General features: G+C 32.1%; 4 protein-coding genes and 2 non-coding genes across 7 annotated transcripts; 5 read left to right on the top strand and 1 right to left on the bottom strand.

The window, feature by feature from the left end:
• Positions 1-4: 4 nt before the first annotated feature.
• On the bottom strand, positions 5-4,985 carry LOC114396692 (digalactosyldiacylglycerol synthase 2, chloroplastic). 2 transcript variants are annotated; one of them, XM_028358793.1, is made up of 5 exons: positions 4,787-4,985; positions 3,544-3,934; positions 2,622-2,888; positions 1,447-1,796; positions 5-718 (listed from the first exon to the last, which is right to left on the bottom strand). In XM_028358793.1, the coding sequence occupies exons 2-5, from the start codon at positions 3,823-3,825 to the stop codon at positions 226-228; spliced, it is 1,392 nt and encodes a 463-aa protein (XP_028214594.1). In that variant the 5' UTR covers positions 3,826-3,934; positions 4,787-4,985; the 3' UTR covers positions 5-225. The 2 variants fall into 2 exon arrangements, with proteins under 2 accessions (XP_028214594.1, XP_028214595.1); XM_028358794.1 differs by lacking the exon at positions 4,787-4,985 and adding an exon at positions 4,502-4,658.
• A 2,169-nt stretch (positions 4,986-7,154) lies between these two features.
• On the top strand, positions 7,155-10,813 carry LOC114397675. Its single transcript, XM_028359847.1, has 7 exons — positions 7,155-7,312; positions 7,907-8,242; positions 8,336-8,429; positions 8,943-9,064; positions 9,237-9,386; positions 10,151-10,243; positions 10,488-10,813. The coding sequence occupies exons 2-7, from the start codon at positions 7,922-7,924 to the stop codon at positions 10,536-10,538; spliced, it is 831 nt and encodes a 276-aa protein (XP_028215648.1). The 5' UTR covers positions 7,155-7,312; positions 7,907-7,921; the 3' UTR covers positions 10,539-10,813.
• A 682-nt stretch (positions 10,814-11,495) lies between these two features.
• LOC114397676 (NAD(P)H-quinone oxidoreductase subunit S, chloroplastic-like) lies at positions 11,496-12,232 on the top strand. The gene has a single exon (XM_028359848.1). It carries the CDS (start codon positions 11,553-11,555, stop codon positions 12,012-12,014), a length of 462 nt encoding a protein of 153 aa, XP_028215649.1. The 5' UTR covers positions 11,496-11,552; the 3' UTR covers positions 12,015-12,232.
• Positions 12,233-15,087: 2,855 nt separating this feature from the next.
• LOC114394778 lies at positions 15,088-18,301 on the top strand. Its single transcript, XM_028356451.1, has 2 exons — positions 15,088-15,411; positions 17,925-18,301. The coding sequence occupies exons 1-2, from the start codon at positions 15,229-15,231 to the stop codon at positions 18,006-18,008; spliced, it is 267 nt and encodes an 88-aa protein (XP_028212252.1). The 5' UTR covers positions 15,088-15,228; the 3' UTR covers positions 18,009-18,301.
• LOC114397817 lies at positions 16,529-16,671 on the top strand. Its single transcript, XR_003663438.1, has one exon. It is a non-coding gene; the product is annotated as a small nucleolar RNA snoR135 (small nucleolar RNA).
• Positions 16,996-17,138, top strand: LOC114397818. Its single transcript, XR_003663439.1, has one exon. It is a non-coding gene; the product is annotated as a small nucleolar RNA snoR135 (small nucleolar RNA).
• Positions 18,302-23,326: the final 5,025 nt, after the last annotated feature.

Below are 23,326 nucleotides of genomic sequence, written 5' to 3'. Positions count from 1 at the left end.
GGGATTAACGGGAGGTAGCAATAAGCATAGTGTAGTAGTTAATGAATTGTTTTAATCACTATGATGTACATGTTGAAGATAGCAACAATAAAAGGTAAACATGGGTAAAGACAAGCACAACCGTTCAAATGCAAGGGTAACTAATTAGTTATATATGTATAGAAGATAGAATCTCTACAAATTTTAATTAACATCACAGCATTCCAACATCATTTTTCTTTAACCTTATTTCGTGGAAGCATCAGTCAACCCAAGCTCCTTGCGTAGCTCTTCATCTGGCTGCAAGCTATCAGGAATGGCACCAAAGATTCTTCTTGATACTTCAAACCCAGAAGCTACATGATGCACATATGCTGATGCTTCATGTACTTTCTCTTGCAAATTTAAGGAGGCAGCCAGAAAGTTTGAAGTTGTTCTTGACAATTTTCTCTCTAACGGCTTGTCTAAGTCAGCGGCCTTAAGAAACCGTTTTGTGGCGGCCTCCCAAGATAGGTCATGTCTCTGAGCATCAGTAGGCTGGGCAGGTTGTTCAGCCAGTGCCTTGAGTATGAGTTTAACAAATCCGTCATCGTCATCGTACGTCCAACAGTTTGGGAACTGCTTGAAAAAGTCATTTGAGGGATGGTTGGCACAAACAACAATTTTGCCCATTGCTAAAGCTTCTGCAGTTGTTGTGCAGACCACATCTGTTGTGCTTGGATTAAGAAACAATTTGTAACTGGAAAGCAGGAAATGAAGTGTTAGCATACGCATGTTCCCATCAGTACGTTGTCAAATAGGAATTGCAATTCAGATAATAGGATAACTAAAAAGACTATATAAAAATATTTGAAGAAAAGAATGGTGAAAGATGAAGAAAGCTGATTTCCTTAATCATGAGTGCTGGTATGGTGGCATAATGTCAATATGCTAAGCCATTATCTGCTACAGTTACAGCCATGCAATACTCAAACTAGGTGAATCTTAATAATTACACAGCTGACAAAGTGACAAACTGACATCTAAGTGAACAAATAGCAAGTAGGACAAGACATGCAAAAATTGGCAGTTTCTAACAAATACCGGAATGGTTTTTAAACTTGCAAATTAATATTCACAATATGTAATATTTCATGTTATAACTTAACAGTCACCAAAAAATGTTATAACTTAACATATTTCCGTTTACCTAAGGGGATTATCATCAAAATACTAGTATTGTATAAAAAAACTAAAGGGTATGGAGGAGCCTCATATAGATCAGAAAAATTACACTAAAGTAATAAGTGATTTATTGGCTTAAATCTTATAGTCAATATTTGGTCCATTAACATCCAATTGAATATTACAATGCAGATTCCCTTTTTCTTTTTATTTCCTTTCCAAATTATGCACCATTGGTACATTTTAACAATTATAACTGAAATGAAATAAAACATGATGTGAGCATATCAGTAGGGAACTTACTCATGAAATAGAGCATCAGCATGATCACGAGCTGGGTGGACTCTAACTGCTAGTTCCAACTTTTCTGCAGCTTTTTGAACTTCATCTGAGTCCTCTCCACTGCCAAATAAATCAACCTCAAGAGCAGATAATTCCTTTTCATGATCTTTAAGAAGTTGGAGCAGTTCCTTGTAGCCTTTGCTCCATATCATCTTCCCAATAAAGTAGGCACCTTTGGTAAAGGCATGTTCTCCCTTCTGTTGTTGTTCCCTCTTTTTCTTGCCAATCTCAAGGAATTTCGGATTAACTCCATGAACATTACAGATAATGGAGCCAGTGTAATCCTGGGTGGCGGCAGATAATCTAATTACCTGTAAATATTCAGCTAATCAATTTCAAAAGAGTAAGCATGCAATGCTTGCAAGATTGTGATAACCATTAATATTATTTTCACAGACTAATCATCCTAGTGAAGTCTCATTCTCATTTCTCACTAGGATGATATTCACTTACCTAAGTTGAGCATGTAAAGTTGCTCCCTAGAGGACAGCTTCATATTATCTTAGATTTTCATCCACACAAATGAATACACTAAGAAACATTATCACCACATTATCTTTACCTAACCAGAGCACACACATAATAAAAAGACCTGGAACTACTCATTCAGAATTAAAGTAATTAATAAAAACATTGTATGTCAGCCAAATTAGGATACCATGAATATTTAACAATTCAAGTCAATATGTTGTCTGCATTTCTTGTCTTGTGTCAAAGAAGAAATTTTAAGACAAAGATAAGGGATCCTTAAGAAGAAAGAAATATAAAGCAACAAAAAAAAAGAAGGCAACAACAAAAGAAGCTATCCGATCCCTCTGCATCTGTTAGGTAAACCGCTTTAAAAAAGACCACATTACTTGCACCAAATAGAAGTCAATCACCTAAAGCTTATCTCAAATCGGTTTATGAACAAAATAAACCTCCCTAAAAATACATGTTTCACTCCAACCAAATGCATACATTGCAAATTGTTCAGTCCCTCAAGCTCATGCAAAGATGGAAAATTACAGATATTTACATTCTTTCAAATTGCATTCAAACAAACACAAACACACATATATTAGGTGGAACAATGTAATATTAATTTGAATATTGAATACATAAATACTATTTTCCATGATGATATAATAACTTGCCTTGTGACAATATATACTAACAACCCAGTTGTTTAAATATTTCAGCAAAAATGCTTGCATGACTCCATTCTTCTCTCTCTTCACATACTCCAAATAATTCGTATGAATTATCCCTATAACTAGTCTGAATTTAGTCTTCCATCTTTTCCCATGGTGATACCACGTCAAGTGCTCGGGCTCCTCTAGAACAGCAATATCTGCAACTTTGTCAGGGATAATCTCTGAAATATCCCCAACAGCAAGAATGCTCCTTTTATCTCTAGAAAACTGCAGTATGAGTATACAATAAATTAGCACAACTTACATAACAATAAGGTTTGCATAAAACAGAAATCAGAGGATTCTTAAGAGTAAAAGCTGACAGATGCTCAAATCTATGACCAAATAACTTACAAAAAAGCATATTAGACAGAATCTGAGACTCAAAACTATTTAGTAATGAGAGATTGCAAGTTCACATTGAAGACCTCAATTACTAAAACAACATTTTTTTTCATTATGGCCAAACTTAGACTATGGCCTTTATTACACAAAAACAGTGAGTTGAGAAAATGAGAGATAACATAAGCAACAGAGAGAAAATATCAGACAGAATCTGAGACTCAACTATTTATTAATGAGAGATTTACATAAAGTGTATGCTCTGATGCAGAGAGCAAGCTATGTAAAGGACCTCGATCAAATGCATCTAACCGATGCAGTTACCAAGAAAAGACAGACAGTAACCAACAACAGCCAACAGATCACATGGTGGCTACAGCTAACAGAACATTTAACAGCAACAGACATTTTACAGTTACAGCAAACAGTCCTATATACTCTGGTAGTCTTCATTTGGAAATGTGCATATTTCTGTGTTTTGGTGGGAAAGCTTCCAATTTTTCCAGTCAATGGAAAATGTTAAAACACAAAAAATTATCACCTTTCCTGGATAAAACTGTATGCTGAAACCAGATGTAAATCCAACTCTCTCCTCTAGCCACTGGCAGATATACTTCTCATGCTCTGAGGGTGAAGCAAATGTAATGTTGTTGGGATATACTAGTCTTTGATCTTTCAGAGATAACCAAGGGATCACCAAAGTGACATCTCTTTCCCCACTTTTGGCGAGATACGCGGCACGAAACAAAGGGTTCACAGCGGTTCCTGTCAACCATGGAAGGCTAGCAGTAGTAAAAATTGCAATATGCTCTTTCTTGTCCATCTCTGGGGGTTCAAATGAGAAATCTCATCATCATAGATTCAGAACTCCATTGCAGATGAAAATCACCAGCAAAATACTGCTTTAGAGGATAACTAAATGATCACTTCAACTGCAAAAAAAATAAAACAAATATTAGCCGACATTTATACACAATGACACATATACGAGAGAAAAATGAACCAAACATGAGCCGAAACAAATGTATAACAATACACATTAGTGCATATTATAATATTTACAAGTTTAAAAGCAACTGAAAGGCCTCGAAAAGTACATGTCAGGCACATTGGCACCACCTATTAAAGACAAAACAGCTTGAAAAATAAAGTGATAATGTCAATGAAAATTCATCCCTGCCTCCTTCCAGAGATAAAAAGGTATTTAGAAAAATTGCTAAAATCGAAAATAGGATTTAAGAAAAAGGTTGGTGCAGCCAGGACTATGCAGCTTTTTTCATAGTCACCATTGATTACACATTCCATAATCCATAATAACCATCAACCACCATGCATTTGATATCAAAAGGTTCTCCTATTTTGATATTAAAAAAGGATCGTGTCCCATCCCAATTTCCAATTTTTCTTTGAAACAATTCCATTTCATCCATCTTAGAACAAATTAGAGGGAACACATCAAACAGGAAGCCAGAAAGAACAAGAAAAACCACAATCCATACCATTCATCAGAAACCAGCATCAAGCTTATGTTTTTCTTAAGGACTGATTAGTGATCATGATTGATTAGTAAGCCCCCAACAAAAGCATACTTCAGAAACCAGCAAAACCAGTTCAGTTTCCAAAACTATAATCCACCCTATTGAATCTCACATACCCTTTTAGTTCCTTTCTGTTTTTCGAATCTTGAACACCCCAAAATAGAAACTTTACATATAAATGTTAACAAAAACGATAGCAAATAAAATAAGAAAATAAAAGGGTGAAATTGTGGATATAAAATGTACCTTGAAGGGGTCAAGTAAAAGGGGAGAAGTAAAGAATGGTAAGGAAGGGATCCTAGAGAGAGAGAGACAGAGAGACCAACAAGTTGGAGGAAAATGAATGGCGAAGAGAGAGAAACGAAGGGAATTAAGGAGAGAGAAATAGAATATAATCTCTATTCTGAGTAAACAGTGTCGTGGTGGTGAACGAAAAATCACAGCCAAGAGGAAAGAAAAATCAAACAACCATATCATTGATTTATCAATTCTATAGAACTAGTTTGATGACCCGTGACATGCACGGACGGATTATTGACTAATTGATATGATTTTTTTAATTAAATATGTAAAGCATATAAGATAAAATAAATTTTAATTTTTTATAAACATAAGATAAATAGTCAATTTCCCTAATGCATGTTTAAATATGTTAATCAAGAATTATATAACTGTATTATATAATAATCTAATCTAATTATGTTATAATTAGTTAAGAAAATTATATACAACCGACAGGGATGTAAAAAAAATTATTGACGAGATAAATTGTAGTCTAAGTCAATAAATTAGTTAAGTCATGAGATAGTAAGCAAGAGAAAAAATAAATTCATATTAGAATTATTATAGTAAATTAAAAAAAAAAAGGCTAAATTCATACTTTTATATGCTAAATAAAAACACACTCAATAAATGAATTAAGTTAGAGGAGAGTAAACATGTTAAAAATACATCTATATCTTACACTTGTTTAAAAATGATTATATAATATAAACTTATGTTAGTCTTAAATCTATATAATAACCCTCTAGATTTAAGACAATAAGATTGCTTTTTCGTCAAGTGCATATAAATATTCTTCAATCGTAATAGTGAAACAAATTTATTGACATTTTAGCATTATGGATCAAGACAAGTTGGAAGTCAGATTCTTTTATGTAAAATGAAAAGGAAAATTGTACCAATTTTGAGAAACTTAAGAAATAAAAGTTGAGAGTTTAGTTCTTGTTGCTTATATCATTGTGAAATTTTTTTTTATCAGCATCCTCCTAAGAATATATATCCATGTCTCAACTATATTTCATTTCAATTTTGCAATTTCCAATCCTTGAGAATATGGCATATGCTTGAGGGTAAACAATTTGCCTAACAATGGGCCCTATAAATATTAGAATGAAGATAACATTTTTTATCAGAATATAAAAAATCTAATATATGTAATAAACATTTATTTTATTTATACATGTTTGAAATGTTTATGTACTAAAAAAAATTAAGTAAACAAAGACAATAAGTGGACTCTAACACAATTTTTTTTTTCTGCAGGACAAAGACAAGTCCTTACAATCATTCTAAAATATAGTTTGATTAAAAATGGGATAAAGAAGAAGTCGTAGATAAGAAAGAAAAATTGCAAAATTATAGATCAATAATATATTTTCTTGCTATACAAATGTTGTGAAATGATAGATATACCCAAACAAAACAGAGGCAAAAGTTCAGTCTAAAATGTACTATGCTTGGTTCTTGCATTTGTTCTTTGGAAAAAGGGCGTAAATAGATTTAATAATAAAAAGGTCATTAAAGGGAAATCACTGTTAATTGAACAATAAATAAATTACTCTTGATAGATTATGTAGCTTTGTTTAAATTATTACATATTATAGATTGTAAATTATAATTACAGATATGTATTTGATGAAAAATTAACAGTTAGTCCACATTTGTAAAATTGGAATAGTGGGGATCTTTCTAACAAAATTTTAAAAATATAGCGACCAAATATGCTAAATTGAAAAACTTGGAGAAAAAAGTATAATTAAACTTCTTTATGTTAAACATATAAGTTTTGTTAGATAAAAAATCAAAAAGTAAAATGAAAAACATAATATTTGATGGGTTTAATTTCCATGTACGGGTAGTATAAATATTTTGTATAAATATTTTTATATTGTTAATCAATTATAAATTATTCTAAATATCTCTTAAAAATTAATAAATTTATCATACATAATAATATATAATATATAATTGAAAAAAATGATTAACAAAATTATGTTCAAATTAATTAAAAAAATATTAGAATAATTTAATCAATAAACTATAATGCATAATTTGATAATTTAATTTAAATGTATTAATCTTATCATATTTTTCATCTAAATAAAATCTTGTCATATTTTTTATCCATAAGAAATAAAAGATAAATATTAAAAATTTACATCAGTTCTCACATCTTTTAACTATGCTAATCTTATTATATAATTATAAATTCTCATATATTTTTTATTAGTTAATGATTAATTAATAATATAAAATTCTTTAAATTAATGCTCATAAATTATTAGTGATATTCATTTTGTCCCTCTTGCGTGGAAACCAGCAGCAACAACCTTTTAAGTTTGCTATATTTCTCTGTTTTTGGCCACTTCACTTGAATATTCTACGTCAAACCCTACCCACTAGAGAGTACTGAAAGTCTGAAACCACCGTCTTGCAGGTTCCATTCTCATACCCATTAAACCATTTCAACGATTTTTCTGGAAACTCAAGGTAAAAGTTTCACCTTTGTCTTAGATTTCATCAAGTTGTTCTGTTTCCTTCAAATTCTGAGGCAACTTCTCTCTCTTTAGGGTCTAAAAGCAAATGGGTATCCATGATTTTTTTTTCTTTTTGTTTTGTTAATTGGTTAAGTAGGAAACTCGGTGCCATGTGGAATTTGTGTTCCTGATGATGTGATAAAAGGTTTATTAGGTTGGTGTTTGTTTCATTTCTTTTGTCCTGTTTTCAAGGTTTCCAAAGAGATCGCTGTTTGGTCTTTTATTTGGAGCTGAATAGTAAAGAAAAGTCACAAACTCACTATAGTTGTTTGCATTTTTTTAGAAAGATAAATATAAATGCACTTGAAAATGCTGTTGAGTGTTTTGGCATTTAGAGCTTTGTGCGTTGTATAATTCAGTTCAATTCACGTGAACATAATTCCTGTGGAAAATGTTATTTGATCTCAATTTGCTAGCCTTTTGAGGTTTGTAATTTCACTCTGAAAGGTTAGATTAAGGCATGTCTGCAGTGGTTGCACTGGAATAATTGGTTTTATAGTTCTTTTGGAGCTAATGTTATTATCTGTGTACCTTTCTTCTTGACTAGTTTGTGGTTGAAGAAATGTTGATTGGTCACGCAGATCACATATCGGAGTCAAGATCATTGAAGGATCAGATACTTGCCTACTCTGGGTCTGAATTAAGTGATGACGAACAGGAAGGTTGTTTGGAACAGATACTGTACTCAGCATCCTTTGAAGAGCATGCAAGAAATTGTGTTAAATATGACACGGTCATATGGCTTGCTATATCATTACTTCTGGTTTTAGCTTGGGGAATTGGCCTTCTTATGTTGCTTTACCTGCCCATCAGGAGATATGTGCTTCAAAAGGATTTGTCTTCTCGTAGATTATATGTTACACGCACCGAAGTAGTTTACAAGGTATATATGAGTTGTTCTACATGATCATGATGTTGTGATATATGCGTTTTGATATGGGAAGTGATCTTTTATTCCCTTTCTCCCTTGGTCTAGGTATCAAGGCCTTCGTATATACCATTTTGGGGGACTGCAAGAATTGAGAGGCGTGTACCTCTTTCTCTGGTGATTGATATTATTATCGAACAAGGTACTGACAGGCATACCAGAATGTTTTCTTGCACTCTATTTTAGTGTGTTTTGTTTAAACTAATTTCAGATACCTTCTACTTTTGTTTTGAGACTTGACCATATATATATATATATATATATATATATATATATATATTCATCCCTCATTACTGCAAAGAGTTATGAATTGTTCTAGCACATGGTTTATATTTTTTAGTCAGACTGAAAGGGCTGATATGAATGCTTTTCTGGAATCAGTATAAATTTTAAACTAACAATAATAAGAAATGGGATTAGATTTATATTTTTTTTGTTGCTGTTGACTGACGTCTAACATATCAATTTTTCCTTATAAATTGTGAGTTTTATATCATTCAAAAGAATGAAAGAGACAGTGGGGTTTTGAATGGCTAAAAAAATTACTGACTAAATACGCATAACAAAGCACAACTTGTGCTTAAAACCTACCTACATGATGTTTGTTATATCTTATACTTTTTCTTTGACTAGATTTGCTCAATTCTTTGTCCAGGTTGCCTGCAGTCTATATATGGTATCCATACTTTTCGAGTTGAAAGTATTGCACATGGAAAAGCTGCTCCTGTAGATGAACTACAAGTTCAGGGAGTTTCTGATCCTTCTCTTTTGAGAAAGGTGAAACAAAATATGTTTCATAGTATTATTCATTATATTTTTGGAGACAGATTTTAATGTTCAATTTTATTCCTTACATTTTATATTGTAGGGTTTCCTTTAATTTATACTGCGAAGTACTAACAAAGGGTATGTGATGTCATCATCTTAAAAAGCTACAATTGGTTTGCAGATGATTATAACAGAGGCTTCAAAGATCACACAAGATGTGAGTACAAGTGGGAACCATGCTGGTCCAAGCACAGATGTGGAAAACATCGCTCTTATGCCAAGAGCAACTGAGGGATCAGTTGTTTTGAGATCACCATCAAAAAGTTTGAAGGTAATGCTATACCTCCTGCCATGCATCTTGACAAAGAGTCACCCCTAATAACTGAAGCGATTGGATGAATGCCGGTGTTTTTAGCTTTTAGCTTTACGATCTTGAGCTGGTAGCAATTTGACCTATGGCCTTGGATTAACATACAATGATTTTTACCCATATAGTGAACTTTGTAAGAAGTATGCTAATGTTTTTATGCAACTGTTTGAATTATTAGAGTTTTGTAGGTTGAATTGAAGTTTGAAGGTGCACAACATGTTTTGAGAGATTCTGGATAAAGCAATACCATTTAGGAATTCTAATGCTAAAGGCTTATGGGCTATGGCCTATGAAAACTGATCGAATATATGATATTTTAATTTGCTTGGCAATTGTAGGCATGAGGAAAAATAATCTGTCCAAACATGTAAAGAAAGCAATCCATATGCACCTATCAAAAGGAAAAATGCATAGTTAACCATTTTCAAAATATTGGAGATCAGTAATAAATTCATATAATTATTTGTTTAATTTCTCTAATCATCCTATAAATATTTGGTACAACTTTTGGTTAGGTGATAGATTTGAAAGTTGTTGATAGTAAGTAATTAGCTTTGACAGAAACGAAATTTTGTATCATTTTTTTTAATCCTTTTGACATAAGAATGATAACAAATCATTCTGATACGTTGCTGTTCAAAATCAAGCCACCAATTAGATGGCAATAATATCAGATGCACTGCTTTAATTTCACTCATAAACCTCTATTGTATACTCATCTGCAGATGGCAGGCTCACCACATACTTCGTCACTTGAGCGCAGAGTAACCGGAGGATTGCTGCTTAATAAACTTGAAGAAGTCAACAAATCAGTGAAGGTTTGTATCTTTTCTTAATAGAGCATGGATTCTACTGAAGAACCTACAACTTTCTTTCTCTCAACTAGATAGAAACACAAATTCTTAATTTCTTCTTGTCCTCGCTCCAGACCTTAACCATGGTTTTTTGGAAAATTTTCTGTATTAGTTGACCATTTACTAGCTCCAATTGAGTTAACTTTTTTTATTATTTGCATTCATCTTTAGCTGACTTATTTTTGTTCTCTGTATTTATTATGACCAGAGACTTGAGTTGCTTATTGAGAAGTCGCATGCTTCTTCCTCCATCAGCTGAAGGTACCATAGTTTAGCAGTGCAAGAATTGAATTGAAAGGAGTTTCCAAATTAATAGTACCTTATTTATCACTATGGAGATAGTGAATAATGATTTCATTATCTTAGTGCTACTGTGTCACTGCTATGGCTGACCCCATAGAACTCTGCCTGAGGATTGTAGATGTTTAGAACCTCAAATTTTGATTACATAATTGTTTTTACTAGTTTCTTCCATTTTTAGTCCTTTTTTTTAATTTTAATTGTATATAGCCCAATTGGTATATTTCTATACCATAACAAAAGCCTCCATTGTTTTTTTTTCCTTCATATAATATAACCAAATCAGCTTAATCAAATGGACGTTATATACAAATAATCACTACCGGCGTAGAACATTATCACAAATTTTGGGGTATAGCTTTTTCACACTCTCACTTCCTCAATTTATCCTTCTTAAGATTCTCTTCAAATTGTCTCCTGCATTGTTATTTTGACCAAAATATTCTTTATTACTTTATAGTTTTTGTTGTCAATAAATAATAAATGCTATAATTTAACAACAGTACTAAGATAAACTCTTTTTTTTTCTCTTATAAAGATTGGAGAAGATAAATAACACAAATTAATTAAGTAGAAATATTAACAAATCTGAATAATCTTAAGAATAATTTTGAAAAAATAATATAAATCTTAAAAATTTAATGTTACTAATTATATTAAACAACTAAGTTAATTTTTACAAATCAATTAAAAGGGTCGTGTGTGTGTCTATATGTATAAATGTATATATGAGGGAGGTCGAAAGGAACATTGTACTTTTCAAGCTATTGGTGCGGCTCAAATCAATGACAGCCACCTATTGTATCTCATAAACGTACGATATTAACTTGTGGTTAGAATTAAATGATGAACCTCTTTTCTTACAAGAGAAAGATAGGGACTGATTTATCACTTATATATCCAATATATATGGTTAGTCACAGTCTTCTACATTAATATATTTGTGGCGTGTTTAGTTATTAAACATCTAAGAATGGCTACTTTTCCTACTCTTCATGGCCTGCACAACCCTCTTCCTCGATCTCAATTCCTAGGCCAAGATCACCCTCTCACTCACCAATTCCCTCTCAAACAACAAGTGCATCACAAAACAGCACCAACTCATGAAGTTCTAATGCCACGTGCTGCAAAGTTCAACATATTGGAAATGATGGGAGGGAGAGGACTATGCAACGGGGAAAAGGGTCTTCAGCAAGAGCTGAAAAGGCAAGTTGTTGTTCCACAATCATCAATATCATCACAAGAAGAAGAAGCACCAAGTGGTGAAAAAGAGGAGCAAGAAGGTGAAGGTGGTGATGATGATGAAGGAAGTGTTAAGGTACCAGAAGATGGTTTTGAGAAGGAAATGATGGGGCTAACAGGGGGCTTTCCTGGGGGTGAGAAAGGGTTGAAAAAGTTTATTGAGAAAAAACAACCCTCCTACAAAAGCAACTAATAATGTTGTCTCCCTCTCATTTTGAAAGAGGCCATTGTGAAGAATATTCAAAGGAAATTAATGTTCATTTTTATTTGATGTTATATATCTGTGCCCTTCTGATTTTTGACAATTCAAACTTGGATGAGGTTTGTTTTCTTAAGTCTTATCTCCCCCCTTTCTGATGAGTCTCAGAATTTTGTATGGAGGGTTTAATTTAATGTTTTCCTTTCAATTCATCGTGAATATCTATATGGAGCTCAATTAACAATTTAATGCATCTAATTTAATTAAATGTTATATATGAAGGATTTTTTTTATTGTTTTGTATAATATCAAATTGGTCTTTTTTTTACACATTAAATTTTTTATTTCTATTTACTGCACCATCAAATTTGATGTTAAAGAAGTTTTATTCAAGAAAAAAATATATATAATAATTTTTCTTCGACTAAATTAATCTTGCAAAATCTTCCCCAGTATAAATTGGGAAGTTGTTCTAAAATTATTAGTAATTGTTTTAGGACTGGTTCAATCATGATTTTCTGTTTGAATCCTTTGCTCATTCCATTATTGCAAATTAGAATCAATGCGGCATCACTTGAAAATGAGATATGAAAATTTTTAATCTCCTAATTACTAGAAAATATCTCGCTGGTCTTCAGAAGTAACATATATGAGACCAAACACAGTCAATTTTGATGAATCATAGCCACAGAAAAAGAATGTGCCTTTCTTCAGAACATTTGCTTGTTGATTAAAGGCAGCCACACAACAAAATTACATCAACATCCTTATTGGAAACAATATTATCTTCGGCCAATAGTCCAATATTGAAAATAGGTCTAATCCAAGAATGGTGAATTATATCATCACTTGCTACTGAAGAAGATTGAGTCTCAGATGCACAATCTGATTTGAAGATATTTAGGGTACGTGTGTGAATGAAATGGACTTAAGGGTAGTTGTCCTAATTTGAAGTTCTGGTGTAGAATCTAAATCTTATGATACTCTCCATGTTGTCCTTTTTCTGTTCACCACAAATGTGAAAACGGTTCCTTTGTTTCTTTTCTCTATTTTGTTATCCAAGATAAGGGTTATCCTGGATAACTTATCCACTTATCCTGTGTCTCTGGAATAAGACAAGATTCTGTTGAACCAGGATACAAATTAGAATTTGTTCATTTTTTATTAATCTATAATTGATTACATCTATTGTTAGTTTCATAAAAAATAATAACTACACATGTTTAATTTAGTTTATTTTAATATATTTAAAAAATATATATATATTGAGAGTTTATGATTGATTGTTTGTCCTGAAAAAAGCTTCCTTAAACATGCACCGTGTAAAATTAATCAAATTTAAGTTGGATCCATCTAAATTGAACATTCAAAATTTGAGTTTAACATTTCAATGTTTACTTTTTTTTACTGCAAAATGGCTCATATTATGCCATTAATAAGAAGAACGTTAATACAATCAGGTGGATGATCAAAAGATTGTGGACTAGCATAGAATTAAGACGTTCTTGATGGGAAATTCACCAGGTTAATTTTGTAGCTACACTTTGGTGTATATGGAGAAGGCAAAATGAGAAATTTTTGGAGAATATAGAGAAGCTTGCATCACTGTCTCTAGGGACTGCGAAAGAAGTTATTATGCAGTGCAAATCAGCCCATCAGTTTTAAAACTCTCCTCACTGGGCGTGTTGCAAATACTATCCATCCTGATGCAATTTCAAGGTGGACCAAAAACCCACACTGGTCATGCCTTCAAGTGCAAATCAGCTTAATTTTTCGTAAAACCGTCGTGATTTACATTTTATTTATTTATAAAATTGTCACCGTCTCACATTCTAAAACGCTTTGTTTAAAAGTGTGGTTGTTTTGAAGACCTAGAATAAGTTTTTTTTAGTAGTGGAAGATACCCTATATGGTATGAGTGCAGTCCTTAGAAACTCAGAAGGTGAATTCCTAACTGCTACATCTTCAGTTCTTATAGGCACAGCTCTCATAGCAGAAGTCGAAGCATCAACATTGCTAGCTGCCATTGCTTGGACAATTGACAAAGGATACAACAATGTCATCTTCCAAATTGACTGCAAACATGTGCATGATTTACTTCAATCCAGCAGCAACAACTTGGGCTCTTTTTGGTTTTTTTGTAAACACAATCTTAGTCTTATAAACAACTCTTTGGTGAGTTTCCAAATTAAATTAACTTGGTTGTCAATTAGGGACTCTAGTATGGTAGTAGGCTGATTTCATGGAGTAATTTCCATCTTTGGTGAATTTCCAAATTAATTTGTCATCATCATCATTGAAGATATCTTCAATAATATCTTGACGCCAAGCTTTAGCATTATGATCTATTACTTCACAAACTCTGAGGTTCTCCAACCCCTCAATGGTCTCACTTTGAACATATGAGCAATCGTTTGACTTCAGCCAAGTATCGTTTCAAGCATTTATTTATTTGCCTACCAAAGTGGTGAACTTTTTAAATAAGATAAACGACAAAGACAACTTTTTTAAAAATAAAAAATTGTTTTTGATAAAATAAATAAGATAAAAAAAATCAAAATCATCATTCAACCTAAAATATTATAACATGTTTTTTTAATAAATTATAATATGTTAGTACTTCTTGTATTGAAACCATCCATCTAACCACCAATTTGTTTTTTTTTTTTTACAAAGCAATTTTTTTACTTAATAACAACTTTAATTTTCTCTTTTATGTTTACAAGTGGAAGTCCCCACTTTAGTGGTGAAACCTTTTCAAATCCTAAATCTTATCTGGTTAAATTTAGAGAGAGAAAAAAAGAAGTTATAATCCCCTAATTAATACAGTAGTTAACAACTTCCAAAATATGTAGTAACATTGAGATTCTTCCCTATTTCTATAATATTTTTAATTAAAAATAATAATAAATTAATCTCTTAAAACACAATGGATCGTACACAATAATTAATTTTAGTACTCTTTTATTTCTATAAATTGCAAAATCAAACCTAAATTCGGTTGTTAATGGATATACCATAAAGTATATTCCGAGGGAGCAGCATAAGGCAGTTAGGCACTCTCGCAGCGGATCTCAGCTCGAACGAAACGAAACCTTGGTGGTTGGTTCCCCTTTCTCTGTCCTCACTCGTGTGCGCGTCTATCCCAAAGAGAGTGAGCGAGTCAGTACTGAGTAGGGTTTCAAATTTCCAATCGGAATCGGAAAAAATGGGCGGCGGCGGCGGCGATCACGGCCATGGACACGGACACGGCGATTTCAGGAACAAGGTCTGGAGTATGAGCGGTGGCCCTTACTGCCGTCCCAAGCACTGGAAGCGCAACACCGCCATTGCCATGGTCGGCGTCGTTCTCATCTGCATCCCCATCGCTATGAAATCCGCTGAACTCGAGGTACCTCTCTCTCTCTCTCTCTCTCTCACCGATCTGCTTCATTTTCACCGATGCGATTTAGAAAAGAAGATTTGATTTCGCTGTTCATGGTTATATGTTGATGATTGATTGATTCATTGTATGTATATGTAAAGTGAAGGTTATATGAGGCTTATGGCGTTCTTTTTTGTTTATTAGTTTTGTGTGTTCCTTTCCGGTGTAAGCCCTGTGATAAATGGTGTGGCTTTGTTTGAATTCAATATTTTTTTCGAATGGTGTCTACTATTTTCTCCGATGTTATTGTTTGCTTCAATTGATTCTCGATTATGTTGCCTCAAGTTTGCAATGTCTGGGTCGTAGTTATCAATAGCGGCAAATAGTGTGCTGCTATTATGATGTGGTTGGGTTGAGTGGTCAGTGCTGTGGCTGCTGAGCACTATAGGAAACACATTGCACCATGTTTCTGTGTTGTGAGGATATGTGGTGAAATTGCCGCTGAATATGAGCAAAATTGCGGAGGATAGCACGGCTACTTCCTGTTAGCACTTTGACCCATCCGTTTTCTGGCCAGTGTTTGATGGCCTACACCCTAATTTTGCCTGGCCAAATCCCTTATCTGGCCAAGGCCATTCGTTTTCTTTCCAGACCCAGATAGTTCACAGACTTTTGCCCAACCTGAGGGCAAGTGCACGCTGAGCTTATACTTTGGATTACTTTCTATTTTCCGGTGAGAAGGCCGGTGCCGGAGAATTTGAATTACCCTTCCTTTGTTGCTTTGTTTCCTGTTTCGTCGAAGAGGGTGGCTTCCAAGATGTTCATACGGACCAGTATATGGACCAACCATAACGTGACACGTGTCAATCAACATTTGTTTGTAACGGTCAACGTCCAAATCTGGGCTTGGGGACCAAAATTACGTGATTTGATATAAAAGGGGGACTAAATCCATGAATAAATTTAAAGGGAGACTAAAATCGAAATTGGACTAAACTAGGGGGACCAAATTTGCAATTTTGCCCAACTGTTTTGCTGTTTACAAAAATGAGGAGGGATAATAGGGACATTTTAAACTGCTGCTACTTAAATATGACATCAAATAGTATAGGTTGAAAAAATGGAGTGGAATAAATCCTTGTTCTGTGCAGGGATTGTGTGTATCGGTGTTGTGCTACAATCATTGCACTATTCCGAAAGAGTTCCCTGCAAAACAAATTAGGGGAAGATGGGCAGTTGTGCTTCACTTTGCTGTTGAAAATAACAACAATCATCTCCCCTACACTTCTTTTTAAAAGAAAGAGGAAACAAATTGTCAAATAATTCTTTTTTCTGTTGGTGATTCTACTTTCAGCTTTTATTTTTAAATTTTTTAAAGAAATACATTGCTGCATTCCTTCCTTTCCACAAGGTTGTGCTAAGTTGGACATTATTTCATAGTTTATTTCAGCATATGTCATCTATCCTGTATTCACCTTAACCTTTTCTTTTTTTTTAAAAAAAAAAAAAGATAAGTTAGACTCTTTTTCCTGTCTGGTATATGAAGATACACAGTTTAAATCAATTCCAAATAGTGTAGCTTGAAAAACTGGAGTCGAATGAGGCCTTGTTTGGCCAGGGATTGTGTGTATCGGTGTTGTGCTGCAACCATTGCATTATTCCGAAAGAGTTCCCTGCAAAATAAATTTGGGGAAGATGGGCAGTTGTGTTTCACTTTGCTGTTGAAAATGACAACAATCATCTCCCCTACATTTTTTTTTTTCAAAAGGTGTAACAAATTTCATTTTTTTTTCTTTTCATGATTCTACTGCTAGCTTTTATTTTTCATTTTTTAAAGGAATACATTGCTATATTCCTTTGTGCTAAGTAATAACTATTTAACATTTGTCGCTAAACTTATTAATTGTAGGCTTTATGTAATAAATGGGAATATAAACTCTGAATATAAGATATTATATTGATAGGTGTATTATGATAATGATATGATATGAAATATAAAACACTAGTTCTGTTTATAGGAATTCAGATTCAGTTGGCTGTGTGTTTTTTGTCTTTACACCTCTTTCATTCGATGCCTCTTGGACTTCAGATACTTACTTAAAATTATTGAGGATATAACTCATTCTTGGTAGCTACTTACCATGGAGCATATTTTGTCGATTATTTAGATCTTATGCTCTCTGGATTCTAGAATTCTGTGCATATAAAAGTAATATTATTTTGCTTTTGCTGCAACATGATAAATTTCCCCATGGTTTGGTTTGAAATGCCTAAATAGATGGCTGATTTTAATTTCTTTTCTAAAAGTGGAAGAATCTGGTTCAACTTTTCAAGTTGCCGCTATTCATTTTCGTAAAATGTAAGGGGAGGATGAGTCTTAGCGCAACTTTATTTTTTTATTTTTTCAAGTTGCTGCCTTGTGACCTTGCTGGAGTAATGCTACATAGATGTACTCTCCTCATTTTTTTTTAACATTTTGTTCGTAGTAATTTTAGCTTGAATGCATGAATTGGCTAAGAGTTTCTTTTTTGATCTTTCAGCAACGGCCACATCACCCTGTTCGCCCCATCCCTTCTCAACTCTGGTGCAAGAACTTTGGAACTAAAGACTATAATGATCCATGATTCATCAATTGCATAACTTGAGTGGATGTTCACATCATGTGAAGCAAACTTTATTTGTTAAATGCTAAGAATATGAACAGCTTTAAAGATTGCTGTTGTTGATGTTATGCAAGACTTGGATCTAGGATCATCATGTAGTGACATACTTTTGTTTTTTGGGCAATGGACATCCATTTAAAAATGTGAAATTAAATAAGTGCTTATTTCTGATTTTTTATTTTATTTTATTTTATTTGAGAGCTTGTTGAAACCGATGTTTTACTATAATAATGGTAATTGTGCTTTTATCAGTTTATCTATACCTTCTGTCTTGAGCTCCTCCCCCTCCCCAAAAACTCTTAACATTTTATGCGATTTTCCCATTTAAATGCTGGATAGAAAAGTTAGAGTTTTTATGTTTTAAATGAATGGAAAAAAGGTATAAATTATTCCAACCCGCCACTATCGTCAGTTTTAAAATATAACTGTCTAAATTAAAACCACAATTTTATGTTTAGACGCATAATATACGAGAATATAAAAAGAAAACAGTAAAAAAAAGAATAAGGGTATATTTGTGTAAGCATGTCAGCTCAAATATATAATTTGACTAGCTCTGTTCAAAATGGATACGTGTTTTCTTATGCTACGAGAAAATAGAATGCGCATGTTAAACCGATGGTAATGCCCAGTTGCCAACTGATGGAATGAGTTGAAAGTTGTAAAATAATGGAATGAACAGATTTGGTTCCAAAGTTTAGAAGGATCAAACTGTTTCCATCCGTTGAACCAAATGGAATCAAATTCTTTGATTTCAGCAAAAATCTATCTGTTGCACCTCTTTTTACCATTTTGTTTCTAATATTTTTTTCGCTCTCACTAAACTTATCCAAGTAGATATTGATAAGACCCTCTTAGCATATTTGTTTCATTCAGAAGAGTTTGATTTACCATCTTAATTAAACTCTTTTCCACTTGAACCAACAAGTGTTGATATTCTCTTCCTGAAAAATGGGTTTTATTCTATTGAGTGAATTTTAACCACTTGAAAACGAACATGAGGAATGTATTCTGATAATATACATAGTTGTTGTCTGTGGTTTTGCAAGACCACTTCTGGTTCGCATGTGTTTTAGGGTACCTGTTTCCAAAGAAGGTATTATTATTGGCCATCTATTGTGGACACGGCACATATTCTTAACTTCACTTGGTTCTAAGTTAAACTGACATGCACAGTCTTTAATCTGTCAAAGCTAACCACTTAACCAAAAGGAACACATATTGAAAACCAAATAAAATGAAGAATAAAATATGGAGGAAGTTTTGATCTATAAAGCACATATTCTAACATGGACATGTATATTTTGATATAGTTAATATCTAAAATATAGAATATTGCGCGTGTGCACATATATAAAGTGAGAGAACTTTTTCTTATGAGAGAACCAGAAGTGATCAGAAGAGTGAACAGTGTTTGTAATTGAATAAAAAGCTTAAATCAACGGTTTATAGTTTTTGAGTTGTGTTTTTATTTTTGTTATTAATTCTTCATTAAGAGTTGATTAATATTGAAATACTCTTTTCACCAAGTTGCAGAAGATGTACATAAATGAACTTTAAACGAGTTAAATGCTAGTGTACTTTAAGGATGATGGTATGATAGAGAAACAGTGAGCAATAATACAAGAAAATGACTATCAAACTAAACCACACGAGTTTGTATTGTTAGTATAAATTGGACACCAATACTCATAAAATAAAATGGAACTAAATCTTATTTTCAAACTCTATTTAAGTCTTTATTGATTAAAAAATAGAAGAGAAAATTTCACTAAAACTCATTAATTAAATTAGCCAATCATAAGGAGTGACAAAACTTCCCTTAAATTTTTTAAAATAATTAGATTTCCTAAAACTTATATACTTGGCTAACCTCCCGCAAAGTTATCAATGCAATTGGTGGAGGATTAATGAAAATGTCAAGTTTTAATTAATAACTAGTTGGGTTATCTGTGTCTATGCACGGGCTATTTTTTTAATATTTATTTTGTAATAACAATTAAATATATAACATCATACATTACTAAGTGAAATTTAAATATAAACACAGTCACAATATATCATTCTATAAAAAATACAAAAACAATAATTATGTATATACATTCTTGTTCCCAGTAGCAAACCAAAATTTTTATTTTCCAACCATTGTTATTACCACCAAGCCCATAAAAAATGACCCTCAAAATACATAAAATATCAAATACATATTTTCCTCACTTTACACTTACAATATACCTCAACCAATATAATATATTTGTATGCACTTTTCTAATATTTTAGAATTATAAATTCATTGCTCTTCAACACATAATGTAATTCAATTTTGCAAATTAAATTTAATGTCTGTTACTAAAAGTGACTCATGACACTTGCACCACTACTGATTACATCCCGTAGAACTCTTAATAATAATAAGAATAAAGTAAACCTTTAACTTTGATTAAAGGAAATATTGGTAAAAACCACAATCAAACATTTTGATGTTAGGATCAAAGGGAACATGGGAAGGCATATTACTTGAATTTGTAAATTTATTTTGACATTTAAAATTGTATAATTGAATAACTTAAATAACCTTTACCTTTGATAATGTAATTTGACAAAGCCGAAAGAGAAATAGTGGGGAAAAAAATAAAAGATAATATATTAAAATGATATTCTTCTAGAGACAGGAATGAAATACAGATTAATAAAAAATAATTGAAATTGCTTACTAGTCAATTTATGCGAAACGATATATATCAGAAGCCGTCAGGGGAATTAACTTTTTCTTGAAGCCTATCTCTAATAAGGAAACGATGACAATCTCAGTATATTAAAGTCAACCAACCACTATATTTAAAATTTCAGAAATCTATCCAATTATTCACTACCTTCTGTCAAATAAACCATATCATTTTTCCTTTTAACACGAACTTCGAAGTCTTTAAACTTGGCTTGATCATATGATTTCTTCAGAGAAATTTTTTGAAAAAAATAAACGCAACCTAATGGGCCTCTGCAAATAAGAAATAAACAACCAACTTATGAATAATAATAATATAAAACCATGAAAATTTTCTTACGAAAATATTTTTTTAAAAAAAAATATAAAATCACGTTGATATTCACATATAGAAGTCCTAATAAGGGTTTATGAATTACTTTGGTTAAAGTTAAATATGAGTGTCTATGGAATCCATGTACCTGAATTCATTCAATTAAGTAAATAAATCACTATTGACTTTTTTCATAAAAATGAATCCATTCAACAGAATGCATGGAATATATTAGTCTGTAATATGAAAAAAAATTGACAAACCATTATTACAATACAATATGTAACTTTATTCAAGCAGAATAGGAAGGAAGAAATTTCAGCAAAATAATACCTATTGTCAAACATGTGTTGTATATCCTCATCCATTTCAGCTTGACAATTGAAAATTATATAAAAGAAAGTAAGAACAAGGGTTTTAGTTTTGAAAATTTTAAAAATAACAAATACTTTTTAGTTTTAGTTTTAAAAAAATTAAAAACAATTTTTAAAATATGATTAGATTCAAAATAAGCTCATTTTAAAAGTTTCATATTATAATAAAATTAGTTTAAGAGTACTTTTGTGCGAAGTAACAACAAGGGTGACAGTAATGATGTCAGTAACAGTGGTGAAAATACAAGTAGTGGTTATGGTGACAATGACGATAGAGGTGATTGGTGGTGGCTAGTAGGGATGCCGATGGTATTTGTGATAATATTGGTGGTGATAATGACATTAATGGTAATAAACAATGGAGGTAATGGCAAAGGTGGTATTGGTGATAATGGTGGTGCTAGCAGTAGTAGTAATGTTAGTGGTATCGGTGACAATGATAATGATAGTGGTAGCAACGATAACATTGGTGGTGATTATGACAACAACGTTGGTGATCGTGGTGACGATGATAGGTGATATTAGTTACGGGATACAATGATGATGTTAGTGGTGGTGACAATGGTGGTGATAATATTAATGTAGATGGTGTTGGTGGTGTTGATGACGATGGTGGTGACGGTGACACTGACAGAGATGATATTGGTGATAATGGTCATGATAGTGGTAATAACAATGGTGATGGTAGTGGTAATGTCGTTGGTGATGACGGTGATGATAGTGGTGTTGGTGTCGACAACCAGTGATGACAGTGTGATGTTGGTGGTGGTATTGGTGGTGACGATGATAGTAACATTAGCGATAACGAGTATGCTGATAGTGATAATAGTAGTGGTAGTGACAACAAAAGGTGTCATGATCAAATATGAAAAATATATACTTTTTTAAAATTAAACCAAATTTAGAAAATATTTTTTCTTGGTTTTAAAAATGAATGTAAAAATGAGCTGAAAATCATTTAAGTTTTATTCTTGCTAAACCTGTTTTGTTTTCAAAATTACATTTGAAAACCAAAAAAATAAAAACTCAACCACCCCAAATAGACTAAGTTTTTAGTTTTATTTCTATAAAAAATCATTTACTTTTACATCTTATATTTATTAAAAGTAATGTAATTTTAGTCCTTCTTTAGAAACTAAAAATAGATGTTCTTTTATTTATATATATATATATATATATATATATATATATATATATATATATATATATATATATATATATATAATGAAATAATTTTTTCAAATAAAAAAGAGATGTATAACAAATAAGAATTGCTTGGAAACATCTCTTTCTTCTCCAAAATAGAAAGAAAAATAATTAAGTAGGCTGCATTTTCGTTTTCTTTCCATTCCTTTTTATGCCCTAAATAAAGAAAAAGATTAGTCATAAAAAATAAAGAAAATATTAAGTTTTTATGTCTTTTCTTTTCATATATTCTTTTCCATGATACCAATCAAAATGAAAATATATATTAGAATAGGTATTTGGTGGGATCTATAACTACCTAGTTGATCCCATGAAATATTTATTTGGCACAAGAGAACCCTAATCAGCCCCCACAAACAGACTATTAGACTCGTGATAAAACAAAATGATTTGATTAAGAAAAAAGTGAGATTTAGGCCACTTAATCCCATTTAAGAAAAATTAGGTAATTCTTGTATGAAGGTTCACGGTCCAAGGTCAAAAAAATTTATATAAATAAGAGGAAACCAGACAATAATCACTGTTTATTTTGGCATAATATATATTCTTTATTATCCTTATTCCTTTAAGTCGAACACTGATTTGAGTGTCATAATACATTTAATATTCTCCATTCTGGGCCCACCACATTTGGAGCATACTATAGAAAAGACAAGTAAAA

This window comes from Glycine soja, chromosome 18 (genome assembly GCF_004193775.1).
Source record: "Glycine soja cultivar W05 chromosome 18, ASM419377v2, whole genome shotgun sequence".
Classification (NCBI taxonomy): Eukaryota; Viridiplantae; Streptophyta; class Magnoliopsida; order Fabales; family Fabaceae; genus Glycine; species Glycine soja.
This window is presented reverse-complemented; position numbering and strand designations above follow the sequence as displayed.

Bases quoted from the DNA above. Each gene is read 5' to 3' on its own strand.
- LOC114396692 (XM_028358793.1), bottom strand. From the start codon at position 3,825: ATGGACAAGAAAGAGCATATTGCAATTTTTACTACTGCTAGCCTTCCA. The intron at 2,889-3,543 runs GTGATAATTTTT...CTCATACTGCAG, and splicing joins TACAGTTTTATCCAGGAAAG to TTTTCTAGAGATAAAAGGAG. The intron at 1,797-2,621 runs GCAAGTTATTAT...GAATATTTACAG, and splicing joins TTAGTATATATTGTCACAAG to GTAATTAGATTATCTGCCGC.
- LOC114397675 (XM_028359847.1), top strand. From the start codon at position 7,922: ATGTTGATTGGTCACGCAGATCACATATCGGAGTCAAGATCATTGAAG. The intron at 8,243-8,335 runs GTATATATGAGT...CCCTTGGTCTAG, and splicing joins GCACCGAAGTAGTTTACAAG to GTATCAAGGCCTTCGTATAT. The intron at 8,430-8,942 runs GTACTGACAGGC...TTCTTTGTCCAG, and splicing joins TGATATTATTATCGAACAAG to GTTGCCTGCAGTCTATATAT.
- LOC114397676 (XM_028359848.1), top strand. From the start codon at position 11,553: ATGGCTACTTTTCCTACTCTTCATGGCCTGCACAACCCTCTTCCTCGA.
- LOC114394778 (XM_028356451.1), top strand. From the start codon at position 15,229: ATGGGCGGCGGCGGCGGCGATCACGGCCATGGACACGGACACGGCGAT. The intron at 15,412-17,924 runs GTACCTCTCTCT...TTGATCTTTCAG, and splicing joins TGAAATCCGCTGAACTCGAG to CAACGGCCACATCACCCTGT.